The sequence below is a fragment of the Lycium barbarum genome, chromosome 6 (assembly GCF_019175385.1).
Source record: "Lycium barbarum isolate Lr01 chromosome 6, ASM1917538v2, whole genome shotgun sequence".
Lineage (NCBI taxonomy): Eukaryota > Viridiplantae > Streptophyta > Magnoliopsida > Solanales > Solanaceae > Lycium > Lycium barbarum.
In genome coordinates, this window is record NC_083342.1 from 108,089,687 (window position 1) to 108,112,968 (window position 23,282).

General features: G+C 36.6%; 1 protein-coding gene across 1 annotated transcript; it reads left to right on the top strand.

Moving 5' to 3' along the window:
- The first annotated feature begins 1,508 nt into the window (after positions 1-1,508).
- LOC132645337 (probable manganese-transporting ATPase PDR2) lies at positions 1,509-21,517 on the top strand. Its single transcript, XM_060362271.1, has 21 exons — positions 1,509-1,933; positions 3,765-3,854; positions 4,661-4,863; positions 5,642-5,714; positions 5,824-5,996; positions 6,114-6,285; positions 6,895-6,999; positions 7,088-7,198; positions 7,319-7,405; positions 7,603-7,785; positions 8,924-8,974; positions 9,101-9,226; positions 10,101-10,180; positions 11,543-11,651; positions 13,831-13,959; positions 15,690-15,755; positions 15,856-15,927; positions 18,337-18,488; positions 19,009-19,120; positions 19,197-19,313; positions 20,040-21,517. Exons 1-21 carry the CDS (start codon positions 1,685-1,687, stop codon positions 21,114-21,116), a joined length of 3,537 nt encoding a protein of 1,178 aa, XP_060218254.1. The 5' UTR covers positions 1,509-1,684; the 3' UTR covers positions 21,117-21,517.
- The last annotated feature ends 1,765 nt before the right edge of the window (positions 21,518-23,282 follow it).

Sequence of the window (23,282 nt, forward strand, 5' to 3'; positions counted from 1 at the left end):
ATATAATGGTGAAAGTTTGTCTCATTCACTTCAGGGAATGGGACAATACCAGTAGGTCGATTTTCATGATTTTTCATTAATAGTTCATTATGTTGTTCAGCCACTAGAAGATGTGAAATTAGTTCAGAATATTTCTTGAACCTCATTTCTCGGTATTGCTGCTGCAGGAGCATACTCGCGGCAGGGAAAGTGGAGAATGTTTTTCTCCAGCATATCATGATCAGTGATATTTTCACCACATAATTTCAACTGAGAAATAATTCTAAACATGGCAGAATTATACTCACAAATAGATTTAAAATCTCGTAACCTCAAATGGATCCAATCAAAACGTGCTTGTGGAAGCACAACCATCTTCAAGTGGTCATGTCTATCTTTCAAATTATTCCACAGCATAAAAGAATCTTTAACAGTGAGATATTCCAGTTTGAAGCTCTCATCAAGGTGATGGCAGAGGAATATCATTGCCTTGGCACAGTCTTAATTCGGTGCCTGATTTTTTTTTATCTTTGATGGTGTCTGCTAGACCCATCGCATCAAGATGAATTTCGGCATCAAGAACCCAAGACAGGTAGCTTTTGCCAGATATATCCAAGACAACAAATTCATGTTTAGAAAGATTTGCCATTAATTAAGAAAAAGAAAGTCAATACCTTCAAGGCTTTCAAAGTATTTGCTCGAGATGGCAGAGTCTCGTGATGATAACGTGCTGTAAAATAAAGGTTATAAAGTAAATACACCAAAGACAATTATATAGAAAGAGACTGATATATTATTCAACCTTTTAACTTAAGAGATATTTAATTGTCTATTTAACATTCTACAAATGAACTCCTATTTATAGGAGGAAAATGGAACTGCTTGGTGCCCAAACAAATTTGGTGGCCATGTTTTCTTGCCATCGAAGTTTACTTAGTGGACTTTCAATTTACAACAAAAATCTATTTAATTGAATTTATCAAGACTAAGAATGTGTTTGGTATGAAGAAAAACTTGAATGTGTTTGGTATGAAGAAAAATTGAAAAATGTTTTTCACAATTTTTTATTTCAAAAATAAATACATTACTTACTTATAGTTTGTTTGGCCAGACTTCTAAAAGTGCTTTTAAAAAAAAATACTTTTAGCGAAAAGTAATTTGTGTTTGACTATTTAATTTAAAAATCACTTTTGAGCAGCAATTAGCGTTTGACCAAACTTTTAAAAAGTGTTTTTAATATTTTTCTCAAAAATACTTTTTAAAAAAGTGCTTTTGGGCAAAAAACTATTTTTTTAGCTTCTAAAAAATGGTTTCTACTACTCCCAATAACACTTATGTTCTCAAAAGCTTGACCAAACACCTTATTTTTTAAAAATAAGTATTTTTGAAAAAAAAAAAAACTTGGCCAAACAGACTATTAGATGCTCGTAATTAAAAAATATTTGTATATAATGTACTGGGATGATGGGGGTGCAATTTTTCTATTTTCTTTGAACATATATACTTTAAAAAATTGAAAAGTCTAATAAAATCTGTCCGTCCTTTTCAAGATTCCAATTCTCTAGTAACAGTAACGCATCGAATAAATTTCCAAATTTTGCACTTTCCTCGTTTCCCTTTCTCCTTTTCTAGCCTATATTATAACGCATCTTCGGTCGATAAAAGCAGATCGGAATTTGCAAGGGTTCGTTAAGATCGGGGCATTATGACGCGATTCCAAGTGGGTGGGAAAGTGGTTGAGAGTGTTGATTTGCTTAAGAAGAGACACTGGTCTTGGCGCTTGGATGTTTGGCCTTTCGTTATTCTTTACGGTGTCTGGCTTATAACTGTAGTACCTACTTTAGACATTGCCGATGCCTTCATTGTTATCGGTGCTCTCGTTGCCTTTCATTCCCTCGTCTTCCTCTTCACTGTTTGGTCCGTTGATTTCAAGCGTTTTGTTCACTACTCCAAGGTTGTTTTTTCACTTGTCCAGTTTGGATAATCATGAGTTCATACCTATTTTGCCCTTATTATTAATTATTGGGTTGGAACTGCACAGCTTTTAAAGTATTTTTGATTGGTTTCGATGATTCATAATAATTAGGGGTGATATAGTAAAATTGAGATTTTATTTATTGCCCCTTTAACTTAAGGGGATAAGTAAAAATGGAATAAGGGAGTATTTATTTATTTACTCCTTGTGTCTAAATTTAAGTGTCTTAGTTTGACCTGTGCCCTGAGGGTGACTTTTGAATCTCGTGGTCTTAAATTAAAATTAAAGATGTGTGTGTGCAGTTCTTTTAAATCTTATGATCTTAAACTTGCCACGTAGAATGTTGGAATTGGAAAACTAACTAAATGTAGAAAGAGACTCTTTTTGGGACGACACTTGAATTGGGACGGAGGGAATACTTAGTAGTATTTGTTTTGGTGGTCTCAATTTGAAATTTCTGGTTATTAGATAATCTTTGCTACTAGAATTCGTGGCACACTGCTCAGTGGGACTTGGGGAATGTTAAAGGAACCGTTTTTAAGTTAAATGATATTGTTGAAGACTTCTTTAAGCAAAAACAGAAGGAGTGACTGGATTATGGGGAAAAGACTAACTTAGATAACTTAGATCATTTGTTGAAGTTAGAAGTGGGAGATTGGGAACAATTTTGGCTATCTCCATTTCTCTTTTCTACAGTGTTTTGTTTCATTGCTAGATTTGCTACCACATTACTCTATTCTTTTGGGTCAGGTGAATAAGTGTAGCAACTTGGCCGGTTGAACTTGAAAGTTGGTGGGAATCAACTTTAGCTAGAACATTTAAAACTCTAGTAAATTGCTTCAGAAGTAGATGTATTAAGGATGAAACTTGACTTAAATACTATATGACATAGCAAACTAGCCTGCATACGAGACGGAAACATGGACCAGTTTAAGTCTGCATATGTAATACTTCTATGTCTGGATATTTAAGCTACTATTCTTTGGCAATATTCCTTTGACCTCAACATGGGATCCACCCCATACTTAGGTTTTGTACCATCTGTATGCATCACTTTTAAGTGGATAGACTGCCTTTCTCCTGCATCCTCTTTTGTATGAAAAATAAAAGAATTAAAGCTGAAGAAGATGACGTGCGTTATTCAATAGTGCCTTTTGTTCTTATATCTTCATTCAGATATCTCAGTGATGGTAAGAATTATGCCAAATAAGAGTCTGTAGTCACTCATGTGTTTGCTCAACTGTTTTCCCTTGATTGCCAAATTTCATCAGTTTTATTCTTGTCGGAGGGGGATAAAAAGCTTGGGGCTTAAGTAAAATATCTCATAATTATGGAAATCAGGATATGAAATTGTTGCTTATGATTATTCCTTTTTATGTCATCCTATATGTTAAGAATTCCAAAATGAGATGTGAGATGGCCCCAATGCAGTAATGCCATTCAAAAGAAGATTTGTAACCCCTGTCTCCTCCCTTTTTTATGAACAGACTTTTCTTTTTCAATTATAGATAGAGCATTTGATAGTTGCTTTAATACCAAATTTAATACTCCTATTTCGTAAATTTGAATCTTGACCAGCTAGTTTTGTGGTTAATTGTGTTACTCAAGGGGACGAGACTTTTTTCTGGTACACTAAGAGGGAGGAGGATGGGGAATTTGTAACCTTGGGTTATACTGGCTGAGTTACAAGACTTGTGGTTAAAGTAGTGTACTATTTGTTTACTACATATCGTGATTCCCGAGACATGAGGTTCATGTTGCAGAGTGTTGGGTGACAATCTGAACCTAATTTAATCCTTTTCCTGGACAGGTGGATGACATACATCGAGCAGATTATTGTAAAATCACTCCAGCTAAGTTCTCTGGAAGTAAAGAAGTTGTGCCTCTTCACTTTCGAAAGGTGCGGATCCTAATTTTTTCTGCTAGATGTAATCTTTAGTATTTTCTTCTTATTATGGTTGGCTTACCTTAACTAATCAGAAGGTGACTAACTGTGTAATGAGGAAAAAAAAAGGTGGAAAAGTTTAAACCACTTCGCTTAAAGTCTACTAGATTGTGTTTTTCTTTTGGTTAAGAGGATGGAAAGTTGAAGGTGTTCCAAGAATAATATCTGTTGGAGTAGGACACCTTACTTGTCTAGGGTCCATTCTCTTTTCCGAAAATATCTTCTTTGGGACCTTTCTATAAGCAGTTTAACAGGAGGCATTGTTCCTTTTTGATAACAAGTTTAACAGGCTGCATTATTCGTTTATCCATTCGTTGAGTAAGTGAGACATGGAAGTAGATTTACAGCCTCTCCTTATCGTGATGGTCAAATTAACTGATGGTACTTGTTCCTAAGGTTGATAACGGTAGAAAAGGTTACAGTTATGAGGTTGGCTCACATAATATATTTTACGAACTTTTTGAGGTTGGCTCTTATGTTATTTGGTGACAGGGAGCGTAGATCTGTATGCTGTACTCTAACATTGTGTGACAACTGACAAGCATTTTTTAGCTGGTTTGCTGTTTCTTGGTGCTTTGAAGCGTTGGAGTTATTAATCTAAGTATATTTTGGTTCAGATTTGATTAAAAGGAGACCTATTTTTTATGCCATTATGAAGCTTCAAACTGTTTTATCTGTTTTATAGACAAAAAGGAAAAATAAAGAAGGAAACTCTTTATTCTATCTCCTGATTGTGTCAAACTGTTTCTCTGCGTATGCAGCTGGCTGGTTCTTCGTCCTCTGAGGGTCTGGAGGAGATTTATTTTGAATTCAGGAAGCAACAGTACATCTATTCAAAGGAGAAAGGAACTTTCAGCAAACTTCCTTATCCTTCAAAAGAGACGTTTGGATACTATCTTAAGAATACTGGCCATGGAACTGAAGCTAAAGTTGTTGCTGCAACTGAGAAATGGGGCCGGAACGTGTGAGTGTTACCTCTTTTGTATGCATTCCCTTGGCAGACCGTTATGATATCCTGTGTCAAGCATTCTTCAAAATAACATTATGTGGTTCTCCTGCAGTGTTCCCATGCCCCCCCCCCCCCCCCCCCCCAACCACCTCGATCCTTTTCTGAAAGGAAAAAAGAAAAGGCAGGAAATACAATGAAAAAAATGAAAGAAACAGAAAACTCAGTTCTTCAAAGCTGACAAAAAAACCATTGTCCCCTCCCGGATTTGAGGTCTCTTTATGGATGATCCTACTTCTGATGTTGCTTTAATGTGTGCTGTGTGCTGCTGTCCATTATGGTTGCGGCTCATTTTTAATGATATCTGACCATCAAGTAATACTTGGAATTGAAATCTTGCTTTTCTATTCTAATCTTATCTTTGTTTGGTGAAATGTAAGCATTAAAGGGGTTTTTCATAGTCACCTTTACCTACAAAAAGGGGTGGGGGGTGGAGGGTTCATATTTTTCAGCAAAGAAATGTCCCGTTGCTGTAAATTTTATTGGAGTCCTACAATAAGGCAATAGACTCATAAACTCTTCAATACTACAGAGGTTATAATAACTATTGGACCGAAATGGCATCTTTTAAACAGTTGTTGCTATTATTTATTCTAATTGATGCCTAATCTTATTTCCCCGTCTTTTATTAGGTACATAATCAAAATAATATCTTTATGTGATTAACATTGCCAGCTTGTTGATTTCAAATGCAAGTTCGATGAACTGATTGTGCCTTGCTTTCCTGACCATGTAGGTTCGAATATCCTCAGCCAACATTTCAGAAACTAATGAAAGAGCAGGTCATGGAGCCTTTCTTTGTATTCCAGGTTTGTTTTGATTGAAATCATTTATCTATTTGATAGTTACCTACTGCAATCACTGCCCTATTCTTTACTTTGTTTTCAATATGTTCTAACAGGTGCTCATTCCATGCAGGTCTTTTGTGTGGGTTTATGGTGCTTAGATGAATACTGGTATTACAGTTTGTTCACCCTGTTTATGCTGTTTATGTTTGAGTCAACAATGGCTAAAAGCCGATTGAAGACCCTGTCTGAATTAAGGCGCGTAAGAGTTGATAGCCAGACTTTGATGGTGTATCGCTGTGGAAAGTATGACAAGACAAGCATTGCTCCCTAAAATATATTGTTTTTTCACATTTACTGCAATTAAAGCATCAATAGGTATGCACATTCTCAATGCTGAGTGTTAAGAGATGTTCATGGTAGGTGGGTGAAGCTCTCTGGGACTGAACTGTTACCCGGAGATGTTGTGTCTGTCGGGCGCTCTGTTGGTCAAAATGGAGAAGACAAGTCTGTACCTGCTGACATGCTTTTGCTAGCTGGAACTGCTATTGTGAATGAAGCTATTCTGACAGGCGAATCTACTCCACAATGGAAGGTAATCTTCCTTTTCTGTTCTTTGTTTGCTGCTGATTATATGCAAGTAAATAAAGCTGCACTCTATCTATTTTGTTTTCTTAGACAAGATGCTGCGGCAAGCTGCTTTTGCAGATGGCATTCATGATTATTCTCATATTTACTGTTTAAAGGTATCAAAGAGGTATCTGTGGTAGATTTTGGTATTTTTCGTGTCATGTTAAGGGACTTTGACATTTCAATCGGACTTGGGTGGGATAATCTCTAATTTGATAAATTGATTGTGAGGGGCAATGCTGTCTTTATAGCCATTTTTCCCAGTCAATAGGGAAAATTGTACTTGTAGAGTTTGACTGAGCATGCTTCTGTAGGAAATCCTTCTGTGGGAGTTCAATTCTTTCTGTGTCGGCTAGAAATCGATGCTAGGTCCAGCTATTGCTACACTGAGCCCTTTTCAAATTTATAAGCTGTCAGTTATTGAATTTAATAGGTGAGAGATGGCAGAATGATTAGTGTCTAAGTTCGTCAAGCTGTCTCTTATTGCAAATTGTGGTGCTCATGCTTCTAAACTTTTCCTATATGCTGGATGTATACCTTTTTAGTTTTAATCGTTTCCTCTTTATTCGTTCAGGTTTCAATCATGGGTAGAGGAACTGGGGAGACATTGTCTGCTAGGCGAGATAAAGCCCATGTGCTTTTCGGTGGAACCAAAATTTTGCAGCATACACCCGATAAGGTTGTCAATGATTGATAACTCTGAATGTTGAGTTGCTTCTAGAATTTATTCATTTACTCTTTCCTTTTCCTATTGTCATCATGAGTAGAGCTATCCAATGAAGACCCCTGATGGTGGATGTTTGGCTGTTGTTCTACGAACTGGGTTCGAAACAAGTCAAGGCAAACTTATGCGGACTATTTTATTTTCCACAGAGAGGGTAACTACTGTTCTATACTCTGCTGGTTTCTCAAGATGAGCATTATTTTTTGCATTTTCTACAAAATGATACTGTCATTGGATTTTCGAAGTACCATGACATCTGCATTACGTTTTGTAGGTTACTGCTAACAGCTGGGAAAGTGGGCTTTTTATTCTTTTCTTAGTCGTTTTTGCGATAATAGCAGCAGGCTATGTACTTAAAAAGGTATTATCTTGTTTCTCTGGTTGGATTTGCTTAGGTTTGTCTAGTTTCAGCTGTCTGCTTGAAATCAGTTGTGGAAAGTAAAAATCAGTTGTGGAAAGTAACTCAAAGAACTGGCCATGCTGCTGGAGTGGACTGAGGTTTTGGCATGGAATGCTAATTTCTTATCCTTTTTCTCTTTGGCATGTGCTCGAATGCAGGGTCTCGAGGATCCAACAAGAAGTAAATACAAGCTGTTTCTGAGTTGCTCATTGATAATTACTTCAGTTATCCCTCCGGAGCTGCCAATGGAGTTATCAATAGCTGTTAATACATCTTTAATTGCTCTAGCACGACGAGGGATATTCTGTACAGAACCTTTCCGGATCCCATTTGCTGGAAAGGTGAGTTTTGCTTCCTAAGAGTATTCGTAGTTGACATTTTTTCTTGTGTTTGAATCCTTGACCTTTTGGGCAGGAGTAATTTGAGGTTGAGGGTCTTGATGGGTAGCATGTGTTCTTTCCTCTATTTTCTTCATGGTTATTTCATCTGGGGAAAGAGTTGATGGTTCTGTGGTTCATCAACTTAAAGCAAGTCCAGAGAACACTTGCTTTTAGATTATGGTCATTTAACATGGTTAGGGTACTGTTAGACCAACCTTTGCAAGGGAAAAATTAAGGGTGGAGTATTTACCTTTTCATTAAAAAAAACTAAATAAAAGTTAAGGATGGAGTTTTAAGGTCCCCATGGGTTGGATAATATCATGAGCGGTGTCATTAAAACCATGGTTCATGGGTAAACCATGTGCTTCACATAAGTATGCGGTTCAAGTTTTCTTTTACATGGTATCAAAGCCAAATTTTGGTAAGCCTATTTTTTTAACTTTCTTCTCTCTGCCTGTTGTATTGCTTTTTGGCTTCTCTGTCTCAACCCAGCTTGTCGAGCTGCGCTGAGGTTCTCTCATTTTCTTTCAATTTAGCCCATCGAGCCGCTGACTCTGCTCCAGGTGCACTCCTTAGCTTGTTGAGTTGTGTCTCTCTCCCTCGCGCAAACAACTCTAGGCCCACTTTTCAGCGTATCGAGCCTGCACTCTCTTGCTCCGGGGCCATTGTTCAGCCTATTGAGGCTAATCTCTCTCTACATCAAGTCAACTCTTCAGTATTCTTAAAAAAGACAAAATTATGCAAAAGGTCTTCATTACACATACTCTATAATCGGGTTACACATGGGGAAGGACATTAGAGAATACACTTGTCCCTCACTGGCTGAGCAAGGTTTCCAGAGATATAATGTTCTGGGCCATTCCACCCATTGCTTTTATGTTTTGAGTTGGATGCTCAAATTCTTTTCACTGTGCTTTACTGTTCTTATATTAGATTCTGGTGTTGGCCTCAAGTTTGTGTTTTAAGCACTTCAAAATCCACTAGCAGCATTTAGTTTTTTCAGTGTATCGGTGTTTTTTCCAATATCCTCTTTGGATTAAAGACACTAAATTTTCTTCTGTGTTTTGGTTTTTACTTTTCCCGTTTTCCTTCTCTGCAGGTTGATATATGTTGTTTCGATAAGACTGGGACCTTAACATCCGATGACATGGTATGACAGTCATGTACTCTACGCTACCATAAATACATTTACCCTGATCAAAAAAAAAAAACTCTACTCTTCTACCTTAGTTGCTGAGCCTTTTACATTTTCATTTCTTTGGTGTTCCAATTTCAGGAGTTCTCAGGGGTTGGTGGATTGACTGACAGCGAGGACTTAGAAAAAGAAATGACTACAGTTCCAACTCGTACTTTGGAAATTCTTGCTTCTTGTCATTCTTTGGTTTTTGTGGACAATAAGCTGGTAACTAATTTTGCCTCATAGTTTTGTCCTGGAACTCATACTATATATATATATATATATATATTTTTTTTTTTTTTTTTTTTTAACAAAGTAAGAACGACATTGATTTGTTTCTTCACAACTTCCTTTTTGTTGGTGAAGAGCCGCCAATTGGGGTCTAACCTACATGTCATATGGATGTTGGCGTATGTTGTATATCATGTGCTCTGATATAATAGTCACTAAAACATCCATAGACAAGAAAGAAAAAATCCATAGACCACTATTAGTGCCGACCTCTTTTTCATGTACTTTATATTAGCCATTTGATGAGGTTTTCTCAATTAATTTTACTGGACTCTTATTTGGATTGACCTTTCTTAAAATGTTGGGTATGAAACTGAGAATTTAGCTCACGGAATAGTATTTCTTAAGACATTGACTTTTTTATTTTTTTTATTTTTTGTGATAAGTACTTGGTGTTCAGATATAATTAGGTCTTCTTTACCTATTAAAAATGAATAACTGGATCCTCTTTTTTGCATTGCTTTCTCTATATATGGTATTCACTCATGTATATAACTTGCTCATTTCCCATAAGTTTTAATGCAGTTATGTCAACTTATCAAAAGGAAGGAAAAAGTAAAATAATTTTTCATTTGTTTGGTGCTGTGGTTATTTGGTGTTAATGGCTTAATGCCCTCAACATTTGCATTAAAAAACATCCTCATTTTGATGACCAATGCTGTTGCGTCTATCACTTATTGCTACTTGCTTGTATGGTTGCAGCACCAGATAAGCAAGCTACCTTATTTCTTGCTGGAACTGTGGTTTTAAGCCTTCCCATTGAAATTTTTATGCCTTCCTCCGTTGCCAACATCCTGTTTTCTTGTAGGTGGGCGATCCTCTTGAGAAGGCTGCACTTAAAGGGATTGATTGGACATACAAATCAGATGAAAAAGCCATGCCAAAAAAGTAAGCTTTGCCCGGGGTGCCATTTTCCTATTCTATTAAAAAAGAGTAGTTTTGCCTTCACTGCTTTAAATAATCTTCTGTTGATCCTTGTAGTTCTGCAGTTATTCCTTTCCTTGCATCTCATCTTTCTTTGCTTGTCCATTTGTACCTGTGTTTGCATTTGATTTTCCAAGTTAAACGTTCTTATGTAAAGGGATAAACTATTACGCAAGTCTTATTTGAGTTAATAACTGACTTATTTTGGCTGAAGCTGAATGAGTTTGGTTGATTTTTTCTATTGTTTTTTATGTTCCATGACCAAAGATATATGGCCTATTTGGTTAAGCTACTGGGAAGTTTAAAGTGCTTATGTTTTTTTTTTTTTAAAGTGCTTATTATAGAGAGTTGAGGTGATTGGCCAAGCTTTTAGGAGAAAAATAAGTGCTTTTGAGTAGCAACAAAAGCTGTTTTTCGGAAGCTAAAAAATGTAGCTTTTCCCCGGAAGCGCTTTTGGATCTTGGGCAAGCGTAAATTTCTAACTAATATTGGCAAGAGGGATTTTCAAATTGGTTAGCCAAATAACAACTGTTACTCTCCAAAAGTATTTTTTTGAAGGGCATTTCTGTCAAAAGCACTTTATAAAATAAGTTGATTTTGGAAGCTTCGCCAAACAAGATGAGAAACCAACTTCCATTGCCTAGTAGTTTTTAGTACAGTACCTCTATTAGTTCCTAATAGCTCTTTTGTTTTCACAATTTTGAGATAGCCATAACTTCCAAGAAGTAAATGTCCCTTTTCTGTATTGGAACCAAATCCATTCAAAAGTTCATTTTCATCAAATTTTCAACAAATAATACTAGCTCCAATTCTGTTCACCTTTTGTTTGTGATAATCAGTTCAGCTAGATTGATAACTTCTTATGACCATAAGTTGTTGTGGATTGGCTCATTTATTGCTTTTCATCGTCTCTTCAGGTTGTCCCTTAATTATTTAAATTCTTTGACTGACAGTAATGAACTTAATAATTTGATTGCCACTATTCCTCCTCATCGTTATTTGTTGAAAGTGCTTTCAAGTGTCTTTATTGGATTCAGTGTTGTGTTTTTCATTCCGTAATCATTAACGCAGTTTGAATAACGCGGAAAGATAATTTTGATAAAAATGGCTGAATAGAAAATTATACTATGCTCATTTTGTATGTGCAATGGATCTGTTTTTAGATGTTGTTCCTCCTTGAACTTCGTTTAAAAGAAAAACAGTTGTTTATCCCTTTTTTCTAAAAAAAAAGGTTGTCAATCTTGTTCTTTTTAATATTCATTTTTTTACCCTCTTGTTCTTGTTAATATTCGTTTTTTTACCCTTTCTTAATATTGGACACTGCAGAGGTGGAGGTGATGCTGTTCAAATTGTGCAACGACACCATTTTGCGTCTCACTTGAAAAGAATGGCTGTAGTTGTTCGTCTTCAGGAGCAATTTTTCACTTTTGTCAAGGTTTGATGCCTAGTTCTTTCCTATCCAGCTTTGTACGGTTGAATGAGGTCAAGCATATTGCAGATAAGATTTAGAAATACCTCTAGTCTAGTTCAAATTCGTCAACTGCTTGTTTCCTTGTTTTTTATTTTATTTATTACATTACCCATTTGCTTATACTTTATACTGCTCATTACTTCTTTCAATTCATTTAAAGAGATGATTCCTCTAAAACCATTCTGGTTTATAAACTGGATGTTCTTCATTGGTAAACAAAGAGTGAATAATTTCCTAATGGCTGCTTATCTGTGAGCTTGTTTTGTTAAACTCTTTGTATATGTTCTTATCAAATGTGCCTCTCCTCTGTCTGCCAGTGCTTGTGCGCTCACTTAGCCCAATGTTATGGGCATTTCCCAGAGTTGATGTAGTAATTATGTTGCCTTCTTGGATACAACTTATTGCAGATATGTGCCTGAAATACTCATAGGACTCTTTGCTTAGCAGGCTTTATGATAGGTCATCATATGTATAGTTCAAGGATCAAGAGGCTGAAAAATATGATTATATGCCCTGTTCGGGCTGGAAGATAGTCACCAAATCTGAAGGCTAGGAGAAAAGGATAAGAGAAACTATTGGAATTATATTACTCAATCTGAAGAAAGTGTATTTGTTTCTGGGAAATTCTGTACTAACTGAAGCACAATTGATGAGAAGTTAATTAGTTAACTCTCTGGCAGTTCAGACCCAATCCATACGACCATAACCAGACAGTTTTCTTCTTGAGAGAGTGATGTTTCGGGATGGGTTTTCTAGTAACCTTTTTGTTTTTTGATAAAGCAAATTTCCTTAAAAAATTTGACCTGGAAGGGGAAATTGATCCAAATGATCGAGAGAAGAACAATGATGCTTTCCCAACATAAGACCTTTGTTATAGTGGATCAGAGGGATGAGAACTCGCACCGGATTGAGTTGATCAAACAAAAGTGGAGCTTTGTCAGCAAAATTATGATAGACATATTCTTTGGTGAATTTGCATTATCCTTAGACTAGCATCGGAGGATCTGGTCAACTGTTGAAGATGGAAAAACATCATGATTAGAGCTTGAGGTAAAACATTGAGAAATTTGACAGAAATAAAAAAGCAAAGGTCATTCATAGCATAAAGGATGGAAAATTGAGATAGATCAAGGATGCAACCTTGAAAGAATGAATACAATATCATGCGGATGTTTAGTAGAAGATTTGGTGATCTAGCAACTAGTTGTTTTAAGGCGAAAAGCGCAAACAAGTGACAAGATCCATGGGATTTGAAGTGAAGTGCATGCTTCTTTGAATACGACTTGGGGACAAATAAACAATACCAACATATATGAATTTAGTGCTATAATAATCAAATCGCCTTTGTGATAACTAATATCAGCTTCAAATATACAATAATGTCGATATTATTCTTGACTTCTCAAAGTTGAGATTCAAATTGCTCCTCGTCTGAATTAGTTTGTGCGTCATTGTTTCAAGTGCACGCTTATTTGAAGTGTATGGCTTCACTCATGAAGCAATAACTCTGCTCCTCGCTTCACATCGCTTTATCACTTTATGCAGTGAGATGATGACTTTTAAAATTGCTGCTAGTAACTAAGTACCATATGTAATTGAAGTACAAAAGTGGGTAAGGAAATACAGATATTTGGCTGGCATATCGATATGAACCCTATTAAATTCTCCCTTTGAATTCCGTTAAAGAGTTCAAAGCATATAAAATCATTATTGGTGACTGGTACATGAAAGGTTAAGAAACTACTACTTGAAGGTGGTTACCACTCACCAATTGTTGCTTGTCAACAACACCACAATTTCAATAGCGAATAAGTTTGGGTCGGCTATATGAATCTTCACTGACCATATTACTCCATTTAAACCCATCTCATGTCAATATTATGCAAATACAAATAAAAACTAGCCGATTTCATGATGAATCCTCACATTATAGACGCTAATACTTCCATTTAAACTCACCTCATGTCAATATTATGCAAATATAAATAAGAAGTATATGCATTGGGGAATGATGCTCTAGTTCGGTCCTCAAGTACGAAGGAGTTGTTTCACTAAAGAACAGTTTTTGGTTTCCATTGTACATTTAATTGTTTAATTTCCTACTTGCTATTAAATCAATCTCTTCTACTAAAAATGTTTCCAGGGTGCACCGGAGACAATACAGGAAAGACTCATTGATGTGCCACCATACTACGTACCGACCTACAAGAAATACACCCGTCAAGGATCACGCGTATTGGCTCTGGCTTTCAAGTCTCTGCCAGATATGACAGTAAGAACCCCTCCATGGCAAATATTTCCTCTAAACTGCCTCCTAGTGCTGTGCATGCGTATTTTTTTCCTACTATCATTCAATGAGGATGGATGAGATGCTAAAGGAACTGAGTTGAGGGAGCACAGATGGCTCTATTTTCTTAGTAACCACACCTATGGCAAAGGGAGCAGGGATGACTTTATTTGTTTAGTAACACATTATGACAAAAAGGTGTTCATGGGTTTAAGGTGTAACGGAAACTGTCAGCCTATGAAGCATGGTACCAGATCTTATACTGTGTTTTGGTCCCAACTCCCAAGTATGATATCAGTACGATATGGCAGGGATATGCTTTGGTTACGATACCTGTGCAATATCTAAAAGTGCATCATTTTTTTATTTTTCTGGATACGAGCATGTCCTTATTTTGGGATACAAGTATCTGAAAATTGGATACATCTGAGGTCAAATTGGATATGCTTGGGGTTAAATGCAATTTTAGTAAGACGATTTGGGCTTATTTTTACTTACTAAAAGTTGTTTGATTAAGATGGGAGTCGTTGCTATGATCCTATGATTAAATGCTTTGGGATAATGTCGTCTTCGTTTTTCAATTATGAGGTTGGGTGTGACATCAATTCATAATTCTATTGTTTGAAATTCGTAATTGTCGAATGCGTTATATATCTTGTATTTGTTCCCAAAGATTATTAATGCTTCTTACTATTTGTAAACATATAATGAAGAACACAAACTATTGACATATATTATGGTGCCCAAGTTCATATTGTTTTCTACTAAATATCTATCATTTGTTGTCTAAGATATTGTTTAAGACTCAGGTTCTATGTACTCCCTCTGTCCCAATTTACGTGACACTCGTTCCTTTTTAGTCAGTGCTAAAAAGAATGACAATTTTCATATTTAGTAACAATTTAACTTTAAAATACTTATTTTATCCTTAATGAGATGATTTGCCTGTCCTTGTGCCGAGGGTTTACCAGAAACAACCTCTCTACCTCCCAAGGTAGGGGTAAGGTCTGTGTACACTACCCTCCCCAGACCCCACTTTGTGGGATTTCACTGGGTTTGTTGTTGTTGTGAATGAGATGATTTATCACCACACCTATGACTTATTTTAGACCACAAGTTTCAAAAGTCTTCCTTTAATTCTTAAACTCATTGCCTAGTCAAACACCATCACATAAATTGGGACGGAGGGAGTAATTAAGTATTCATTCAAGGGCCACTCTAAGATGTACTGGATTTTCTAACCGTTATTATTTCTAAACGGGAGCATTACGTATCTAATTTTCTGAATCTGGGGTCAAAATGTTTTAATTATACTTTGGTAAAGTTCCAAGAATGGATTAGCAAAATTTGCTCATAAATGTACTTCCCAAAGGAAAAAGATAACTACGAATTACATTTTAAATAGTAATATATATACATGGCTTAGAGTTATATATTTCAATTATCTAACTGGATGCTGCACCAAATCATAGTTAGTGATGATGCTCCAATCTTGTTGTGAGCTGGAATTGTTCCTCACAGTAGCTCTCTCTCTCTCTCTCTCTCTCTCTCTCTCTCTCTCTCTCTGTCACTGTTTTCTCTTTCTCCTTTTTTGGAGTCGAACCATCTGTACCTGTCACTTGTTTGCTTATTACATGGTATCCAGCTTTCAACCTTGTTTCTGCTATTACACTTCCAAATTTTTTGAAGTTTTCTCCATTCTCAACTTGGTGAAGGTTAGTGAAGCCAGAAGCCTGGAGAGAGATATGGTGGAAAGTGGACTTACTTTTGCTGGTTTTGCGGTAAAAGCTCAATTTTCCTTTTGTGCTATAATGGTGATGTTCATTCCAGGGAAATTGTGCAGCCTCTTTGACATGTTTGGTAATACGGATGATATATTAGGTGTTCAATTGCCCCATCAGAGGAGACTCAGCCACTGTCTTGACTGAATTAAAGCAATCATCTCATGACTTGGTAGGTGTGGTTTGGATGATTTTTTTCATTTCCTTGCTTTCTTGTGTTCTCAGCCACTAACTGATTTGTACTATGCTGAACATGTGGTAGCGTTATTTTTAGTTAGTAGGCCTTAACTAATTACGTCAAGCTTCATGAAGCTTAACCGAAACTTAAATTGCGGAAATTATATTCATGGTCCTTGTTGTCCTAGTCGAGCAATTTGTATTTGGTATATTATCTTTGAAGCCTCCGATGGAGTCACTTCGCAGATCTTTGCTTAGGCAGGGAAGCAGTTACAAAGACCTAGAGGACCATCAATCTTCTCCTGAGTTGACTCTTTGAATAGTAAGTCGTAACACCGAATTTGGCTTGTTTAAACCTATGAGTGCTATCTTCCATTTAATGAAACCTGTGGCAACAATGACGATCTAAGTGTGATAACGTGCCAGAGGTCACATAGGAGGCTTCCCAACCATTGATTGAAATGGTTCTAGAATATTTTGGGAATTAATTTCCATCAAAGACTGCAAGGTAGAGAGAACACATTATTAACTCCCCATTGTTGCATATAGGTATTTTGGGTTAAGTGATTAGATGTAAAGGCTCCTTAGGTCTTTCATGTTTGTTTATTTTGTCTAAGATGGTTTATTATCCTAATGTAGTTGAATTTTTAACACCAAATCAGCCCCTATGTTTTGTCATAAATTCAACTACACCCTTCGAATACTCATCTTGAAAGAAACATCCCAAGACTTACCAAAACATAAAGAACTCTTGTGCAAAACTAACGCTTCCTAGAAACCAATTCCTCTTCATTTTTCGTCAAAAAATTCCTAGACTATTGGCAGAAACATTTGCAGGCCCCTCCACATTGAAGCACCAATAAAAATGTCATTTTCTTCTCTTCTACTTTGGCTACATAGAGATAACCCAACAAAAAAGGGAAAAGGAAAACAACAACAAGAGGAAAGGCATTTCCATGAACAAGTAGGCTTCATTGAAGTTGGGTAGAACTGATACGTCCTCAAGTGGCTTCGTGACTCTTCTTCTCTTGCTGATAGCCATTTTAGAAATTGTAGAAGCTGATGCAACTTTCTTCCCTGCAAAACTTGCAAGGTTCTCCCTGTACCTATTTCTTCACGGAGTGAAAGAACTCCATTTCTCAAAATTCCTGATGTCTAACTTAAAATGGTTCGCTGTTTTAGCCTTTGATGAAACTAAGGAATAAAAATACAAATTGGTTGCGATTGTAAACATAACCAAATACTATTTTCACACTTCAAAATCCTTTTTTTCCAATAAGTGAGCAACTAACCATAAGAGGAATAAATAGTGGGGAATGTTGTAATTGAAGTAAGAGAAGCTTGGTCTTCTTGGGGATGGTAGTAATGGGAGAACAATGGGTTTGGGGCAATAAAACAGTCTTAAGCTGACATGCAGTGATTTTCGGGCTTTCTGCCGAAGATCTTTACTCTGTTGACAGTTACAATGGCTGTAAAATGAGCACTGTATCATGGTAGCCTATCGTCATCATGTACTCTGGCAAATATCACGCGTCATGGCGACAGAGCTCTTTTAGCTTCGATTTGCAGATTGAAAACTTTAGAGTAGGGTAAACAATGAAAGTATGAGGAAACGTATTGCTCTCAATGAATAATGCTGCAAGTATAGGGAATCCCCCCCCCCCCCCGGTGTTGTGCCAACCGCTTGGCCTTCACTTTTGACGGAACAGGAGGAGGTGGTGTTAGGGTGAAAGTTAAGCTCTATAAAGTATAGGATTTTTTTTTTTATGCGAGTATTTAGGGGATGCACCTACTTTATTGTAATTATAGTAGGGTTTGTTATGATCATGATTTCTACTTGAATGATAAGAATGAGGCAAAACTAAGATATTACTCTTTTTGTTCCATTTTAGATAATGGCGTTTTGTCTTAACGTTAATTTGATTTTAATATTATACTACTGATAGTGGAAGAAAATATTAAATGGTTGAAAAATTAGTTTGATAGAGAAACCATCACATCAAAATATAAAGTTAGAACAACTCAATATTTTGATTTCTTAAAGGTTGTGAAGTTGTTTAAAAATGCAAAAAAAAATTGATCTTTTGAAACGTTCCCAAAAGGAAACAGTTTCATATAAATAGGGATAGAAGGAGTCTCATCGGGTATCTATGGGAAATTAAACACTGCCACTATTAGTAAACGGAGAGCATGTGTGACAAGAACAATTCCCGTTAAAAGAGATAAAACATGATGCAGATGTCTCAGTTAGCTCAGATTCACTTGAGTTATTCATAAAACATCATAGCTCCGAAATAAGGTTTGAAGTATTGCAAAAGATACATTACAGCAATTTGTTTTATTTAGATATGTAGTGTTACCGCTTTGAAGCTCCCAGTGCTTATCTATAACCATGGTTTAATAGGTCATGATTACTGGGGATCAAGCTTTGACAGCTTGCCACGTGGCTCAACAAGTCCACATTATCTCAAAACCAGCACTGATTCTGGGACGTGTGAAGAACAAGGAAGGGTATGCCTGGGTTTCTCCCGATGAGACAGAGACAGTCAGCTACAGGTTTGATGCAGTATTGAACTCTTTTTTTATACAGTTTGCCTTGTTACTGATTTTGCTGGTTAACAGCTGTCCGCAATTGCTTTATATGCTTTGTTGTCGTACTAACAAGATTGGGAAATCTGCATCATTGCTCTTAGACATTCTTTTGCTTTTCCTTTTATTGAAGAATTAGCTAAAAGAAAATAGAAGAATGAATTTCCATGCATTAGTAAATATATTGAGTTATATTCTTCATGTAAATGCGTTCAACTTATTAAGCTGAAAGTGTAAAGATTTTGTACATGGTCAGTGTGGTTCTGTAGTTTAACCATTTATAACAGGCAAGTTACTATTTTTACTCGGTTACTAATTCATGCTTACCTTATAAGTGACCTAATTGTATTTTTTACCCATCAGTGCATACTACCAAATTCTTAAAAGAATTAAGATGTATTACTAAGATTTTCTGTGCAATAAACAAAACATTGCTCAATCATATTCTCTTTCAGCTTTCATAATCTTATGTTACATACATTTGTAGTGAAAATGAAGTTGGAGCTTTATCAGAAGCTTACGATCTCTGTATTGGAGGAGATTGCTTCGAGATGTTGCAGCAGACATCTGCTGTCCCCAAAGTTGTTCCTTATGTAAAGGTTGGAAATATGTGATGAATCTGTTCTCTCTCTCTTTCTCTCTCTCATATCCTGACAAAGGTATCATTTTACCCAGGTATTTGCAAGGGTTGCCCCTGAGCAGAAGGAACTTATATTAACCACTTTTAAGTCCGTGGGAAGAATGACTTTGATGTGTGGTGATGGGACTAATGATGTTGGAGCTCTAAAGCAGGTATTACGTCATTTTTATTTCAACAAGTTTATTTGTTTTCAAATGGTTGCTGCAACTTTCTGAGACCTTTTGGAGAAGAAAATTTTAACATTGGAGGAAACCTAAGCACCTTGATCCATAGCAGGGAAATAGCCCCATTTATGTGGTCTTTTGTTATAATGGGCTTTGTATGGCATGGGTAACTATCCTTTAGGGGTACATCCAATCTTTTCAGCAAGCTTTTGTGTCCTTGGAAAAATCTACATTACCCATACTGAGTGCCACTTGTTTGACACGAGTACATCTAGAAAAATGACAAGTCCTCTGCCCATGAGTAATAGCAGTGATCTGTCATAGCTGAGCGGCCTCGTTTTACATAACTAATAGTTGGTTGATCATGTGTAGTTTATCAGTTTATTGCCGTTAGTATCTTTGTAATGATGTGGCATTTTGTGGGAGCAAGTACTATCTATGCTCTGAGCTCTCCTTCCTATCCACCCCTCTTTCCCCTCACTGTCCCTTGCATGTTATTTGAAGGGGTTCAAGTACAACTTAAGCGGGTTAGTTTATTGTGTGTGTACTGAGATGGAGATGCAATTTATTGCACTTTTTTGAGGCATTGCTGTTTGGCCTGCCTGCTTTCTGGTTTTGCTGTCCTGCGTGTTATGCTTCTTCCGTCCTGTAATTTTCTTTTGGTTGACAACCCTTTTCCGATATTTTGGGACTAATGGGATTTGCTTCTTTCAGGCACATGTGGGAGTAGCTCTACTTAATGCAATGCCTCCCCCTAAAGGGGAAAAGTCATCTGATGGATCGTCTAAAAATGATACTGCAAAACCTGCCAAGTCTAAGAAACTTAAACCTGCTACAGAAAATGGAGAAGGCACTTCAAAAAGTAAAGCTACCAGCAGCAGCCAAGCTGGTAATCGCAATCTCACACCTGCAGAGATGCAGCGGCAGAAGCTCAAGAAACTTATGGATGAGCTTAATGAGGGAGGAGGTGATGGTCAGGCACCGATTGTGAAACTTGGGGATGCCTCAATGGCATCGCCATTCACTGCAAAGCATGCTTCAGTCTGTCCTACCACTGACATCATCCGTCAAGGTCGTAGTACCCTAGTAACCACCCTGCAGATGTTTAAGATACTTGGACTTAACTGCCTTGCTACTGCCTATGTCCTGAGTGTAATGTACTTAGATGGTGTCAAGTTAGGTGATATTCAAGCTACAATCAGTGGAGTCTTCACAGCAGCCTTCTTTCTGTTTATCTCACATGCTCGGCCCATGCCGACACTCTCAGCTGAGCGACCTCATCCTAATATTTTCTGCGCCTATGTCTTCCTCTCTCTCCTGGGACAATTTGCCATTCACCTACTTTTCTTAATTTCTTCTGTTAACGAGGCTAGCAAGTACATGCCGGACGAATGCATTGAGCCAGACTCCGAGTTTCATCCAAATCTTGTCAATACTGTTTCATACATGGTGGGGTTGATGCTACAGGTAGCAACCTTTGCTGTGAATTACATGGGCCACCCTTTCAACCAGAGCATACCTGAAAACAAACCATTCTTATACGCGCTTTTGGCTGCAATGGGCTTCTTTACAGTTATCACCTCTGATTTATTTAGGGACTTAAATGACTGGTTGAAGTTAGTTCCTATGCCTAGAGGCTTGAGAGATAAGCTGCTGGCTTGGGCATTCCTGACATTTTTGGTTTGCTATGCCTGGGAAAGGTTATTGAGGTGGGCTTTCCCTGGTAAGATGCCTGCCTGGAAGCAAAGGCAACGTCGTGTAGCAGCAAATCTAGAAAAGAAGAGCAATTAGTTATTAGTTGTATCAGTTTTGAACGGCAGAGATTTGGATCTGGCAGGTATTCAGCAGCTTCATTTTATTGGCAGTATATCTATCAAGGCCTGCTGGATGGGATATTGCTGTACTTGAAAGATCATAACTAAAATTTTGCTGGATTTCGTCATCTCCATTCACAAAGACCCTAAGCAAAGGGGGCATATACCACAGCAGCTTGCTCTTTTTTGTCTTATATTCAAGAACTAGACAGAAATGTTGCCTTATTTATGGCTGATTTGGACCGAAAAGGAAACAGCTGAATTTTCTTTTTCGTCTACTGTACTAGTGTATTAGAATAGCCACAGCACATTCTGTCAAGATCATAATGGTGATTGTTTTTAGTTCAACGTCTTTCAATGTGATTGTTTTTAGTTCAACGTCTTTCAATAGTTTGTCTGATCTATGAATGATGAACGATCTAAGGTAAGCAAACCATATTTTGGTTTTTAGTTAAATGCCTTTCAATAGTTTTTTCTGATCTATGAATGATGACGATCTAAGGGAAGCAAAGCATATTTTATTTTTTACTAAAACGTCTTTCAATAGTTTTTATGATCTTTGAATGATGAACGATCTAAAAGATCATATTGGTGATTGTTACTATTTATTCTCTGGTGAATGATTCACTCTCCTGCTGCACCTACTTGGCTGCTTTCATATTTGTGGACAACTATATAACTCCTAACAATATTCTTATTGTTGTTTGTCAGGAAAATCTTAAGCATCATGACTATTGACTTTCTTGCTTGCCTCTTGTTTTGCTAGAACATATCTTCACATTAAGACTAAATATTTTTCAGAAATCTCTTACATCAAAACCATAAAAATCAGAGAAGGTACTGGCAATGGGGAGGTTAGTTGTATCCCCTTGTATGACCTAAGTTGTAGACCCTTATTTGTGTAGTGCTTCATCATGTAGTGTCAAACTGCCTCAACTTTTATCTCCACGCTCTCTTCCTTGAAATTTCTGCGGAAAAAAAAAATATTACTCGTCAGCTCCAGTTTGAAGATAGAAGGAAATTGCATAGATGAAAAAAGTGAAACCACTAACAGTTGCCAATTTTTTTTTTTTTTAAAAGGTGAAATCACTAGTCGACGAATCTATCACTTATCATGATTTGTGTATCAAAAGTGAAGCCGTTCAAGTATAAGTAATGATTTTCAAGAGTAAATTCCTTAAGAGGTCACCCAAGAATTGCCTACTAAAGCTTAAGATTTGGGAGGAAAGTTTAGTCATCACAACTTCAGTGTCATCGAATGCATCACCACCATTCGTTAATTAAGAATGTGATTTTGTCTTTGCTTCCATTTCTAGTATAATAAATAAATAAAAAGAAGAGCAGAGTTATAAGAAATCTTTTTGCATGTCATAGCTAATTGTCAACACATTATTGACCCAAAAAATTCAAAAAACAGTACAAGGATTAGCCAAGTTAGTAGCTAATTGTCAATACATTATTTGACACAAAAAACTCAAAAAAAATTACAAATATTAGCCAAGTAAGTAGCTACTTGTTAATACATTGTTGACCCAAAAAGGTCAAAAACACTACAAGGACTAGCCAAGTAAGTAGTTAATTGTCAATACATTATTTGACCCAAAAAATTTCAAGAACTAGTCAATTTGGGATGCCCATTTTCTGGGGACGAGTCAAAAGATTTCCGGCAAATATTCTTCTCGCAGCAATAAATCAAAATCAGCAGAATGGTTCTGATTGTTTGTGTTGTGAAACAATAATCCAGTATCTCTTCCATCCCAATAATAGGCCTCTGGAGATGGTTGTCCAAGAAAACCAACTTCTTGAATATAATTAGCAGTAACATAGCTATTATCAGACAACTCAATATGCCCATCCCAATAATATTCCAGTAGACATGGCCGTTCAATTGGATCACTTTCTTGAACATTAACAGTAGCAGAGCTGCTACTACTACCTCCAATAATTTCCCTCAAGATTTCACTAAATTCATCTCTTTTTCCCTCCCCATCATCATCATCTCTTTTTCCCTCCCCATCATCACGATTCATAATTGATTTCCCTTTAAAGAATTCGATTCTCTTCGTAACAGTTTAAATTTATCACTTAAAAGTTAAAGTAAGAATGTATATCAATTACTGGATTAAGTGATAAATGTGTGTAT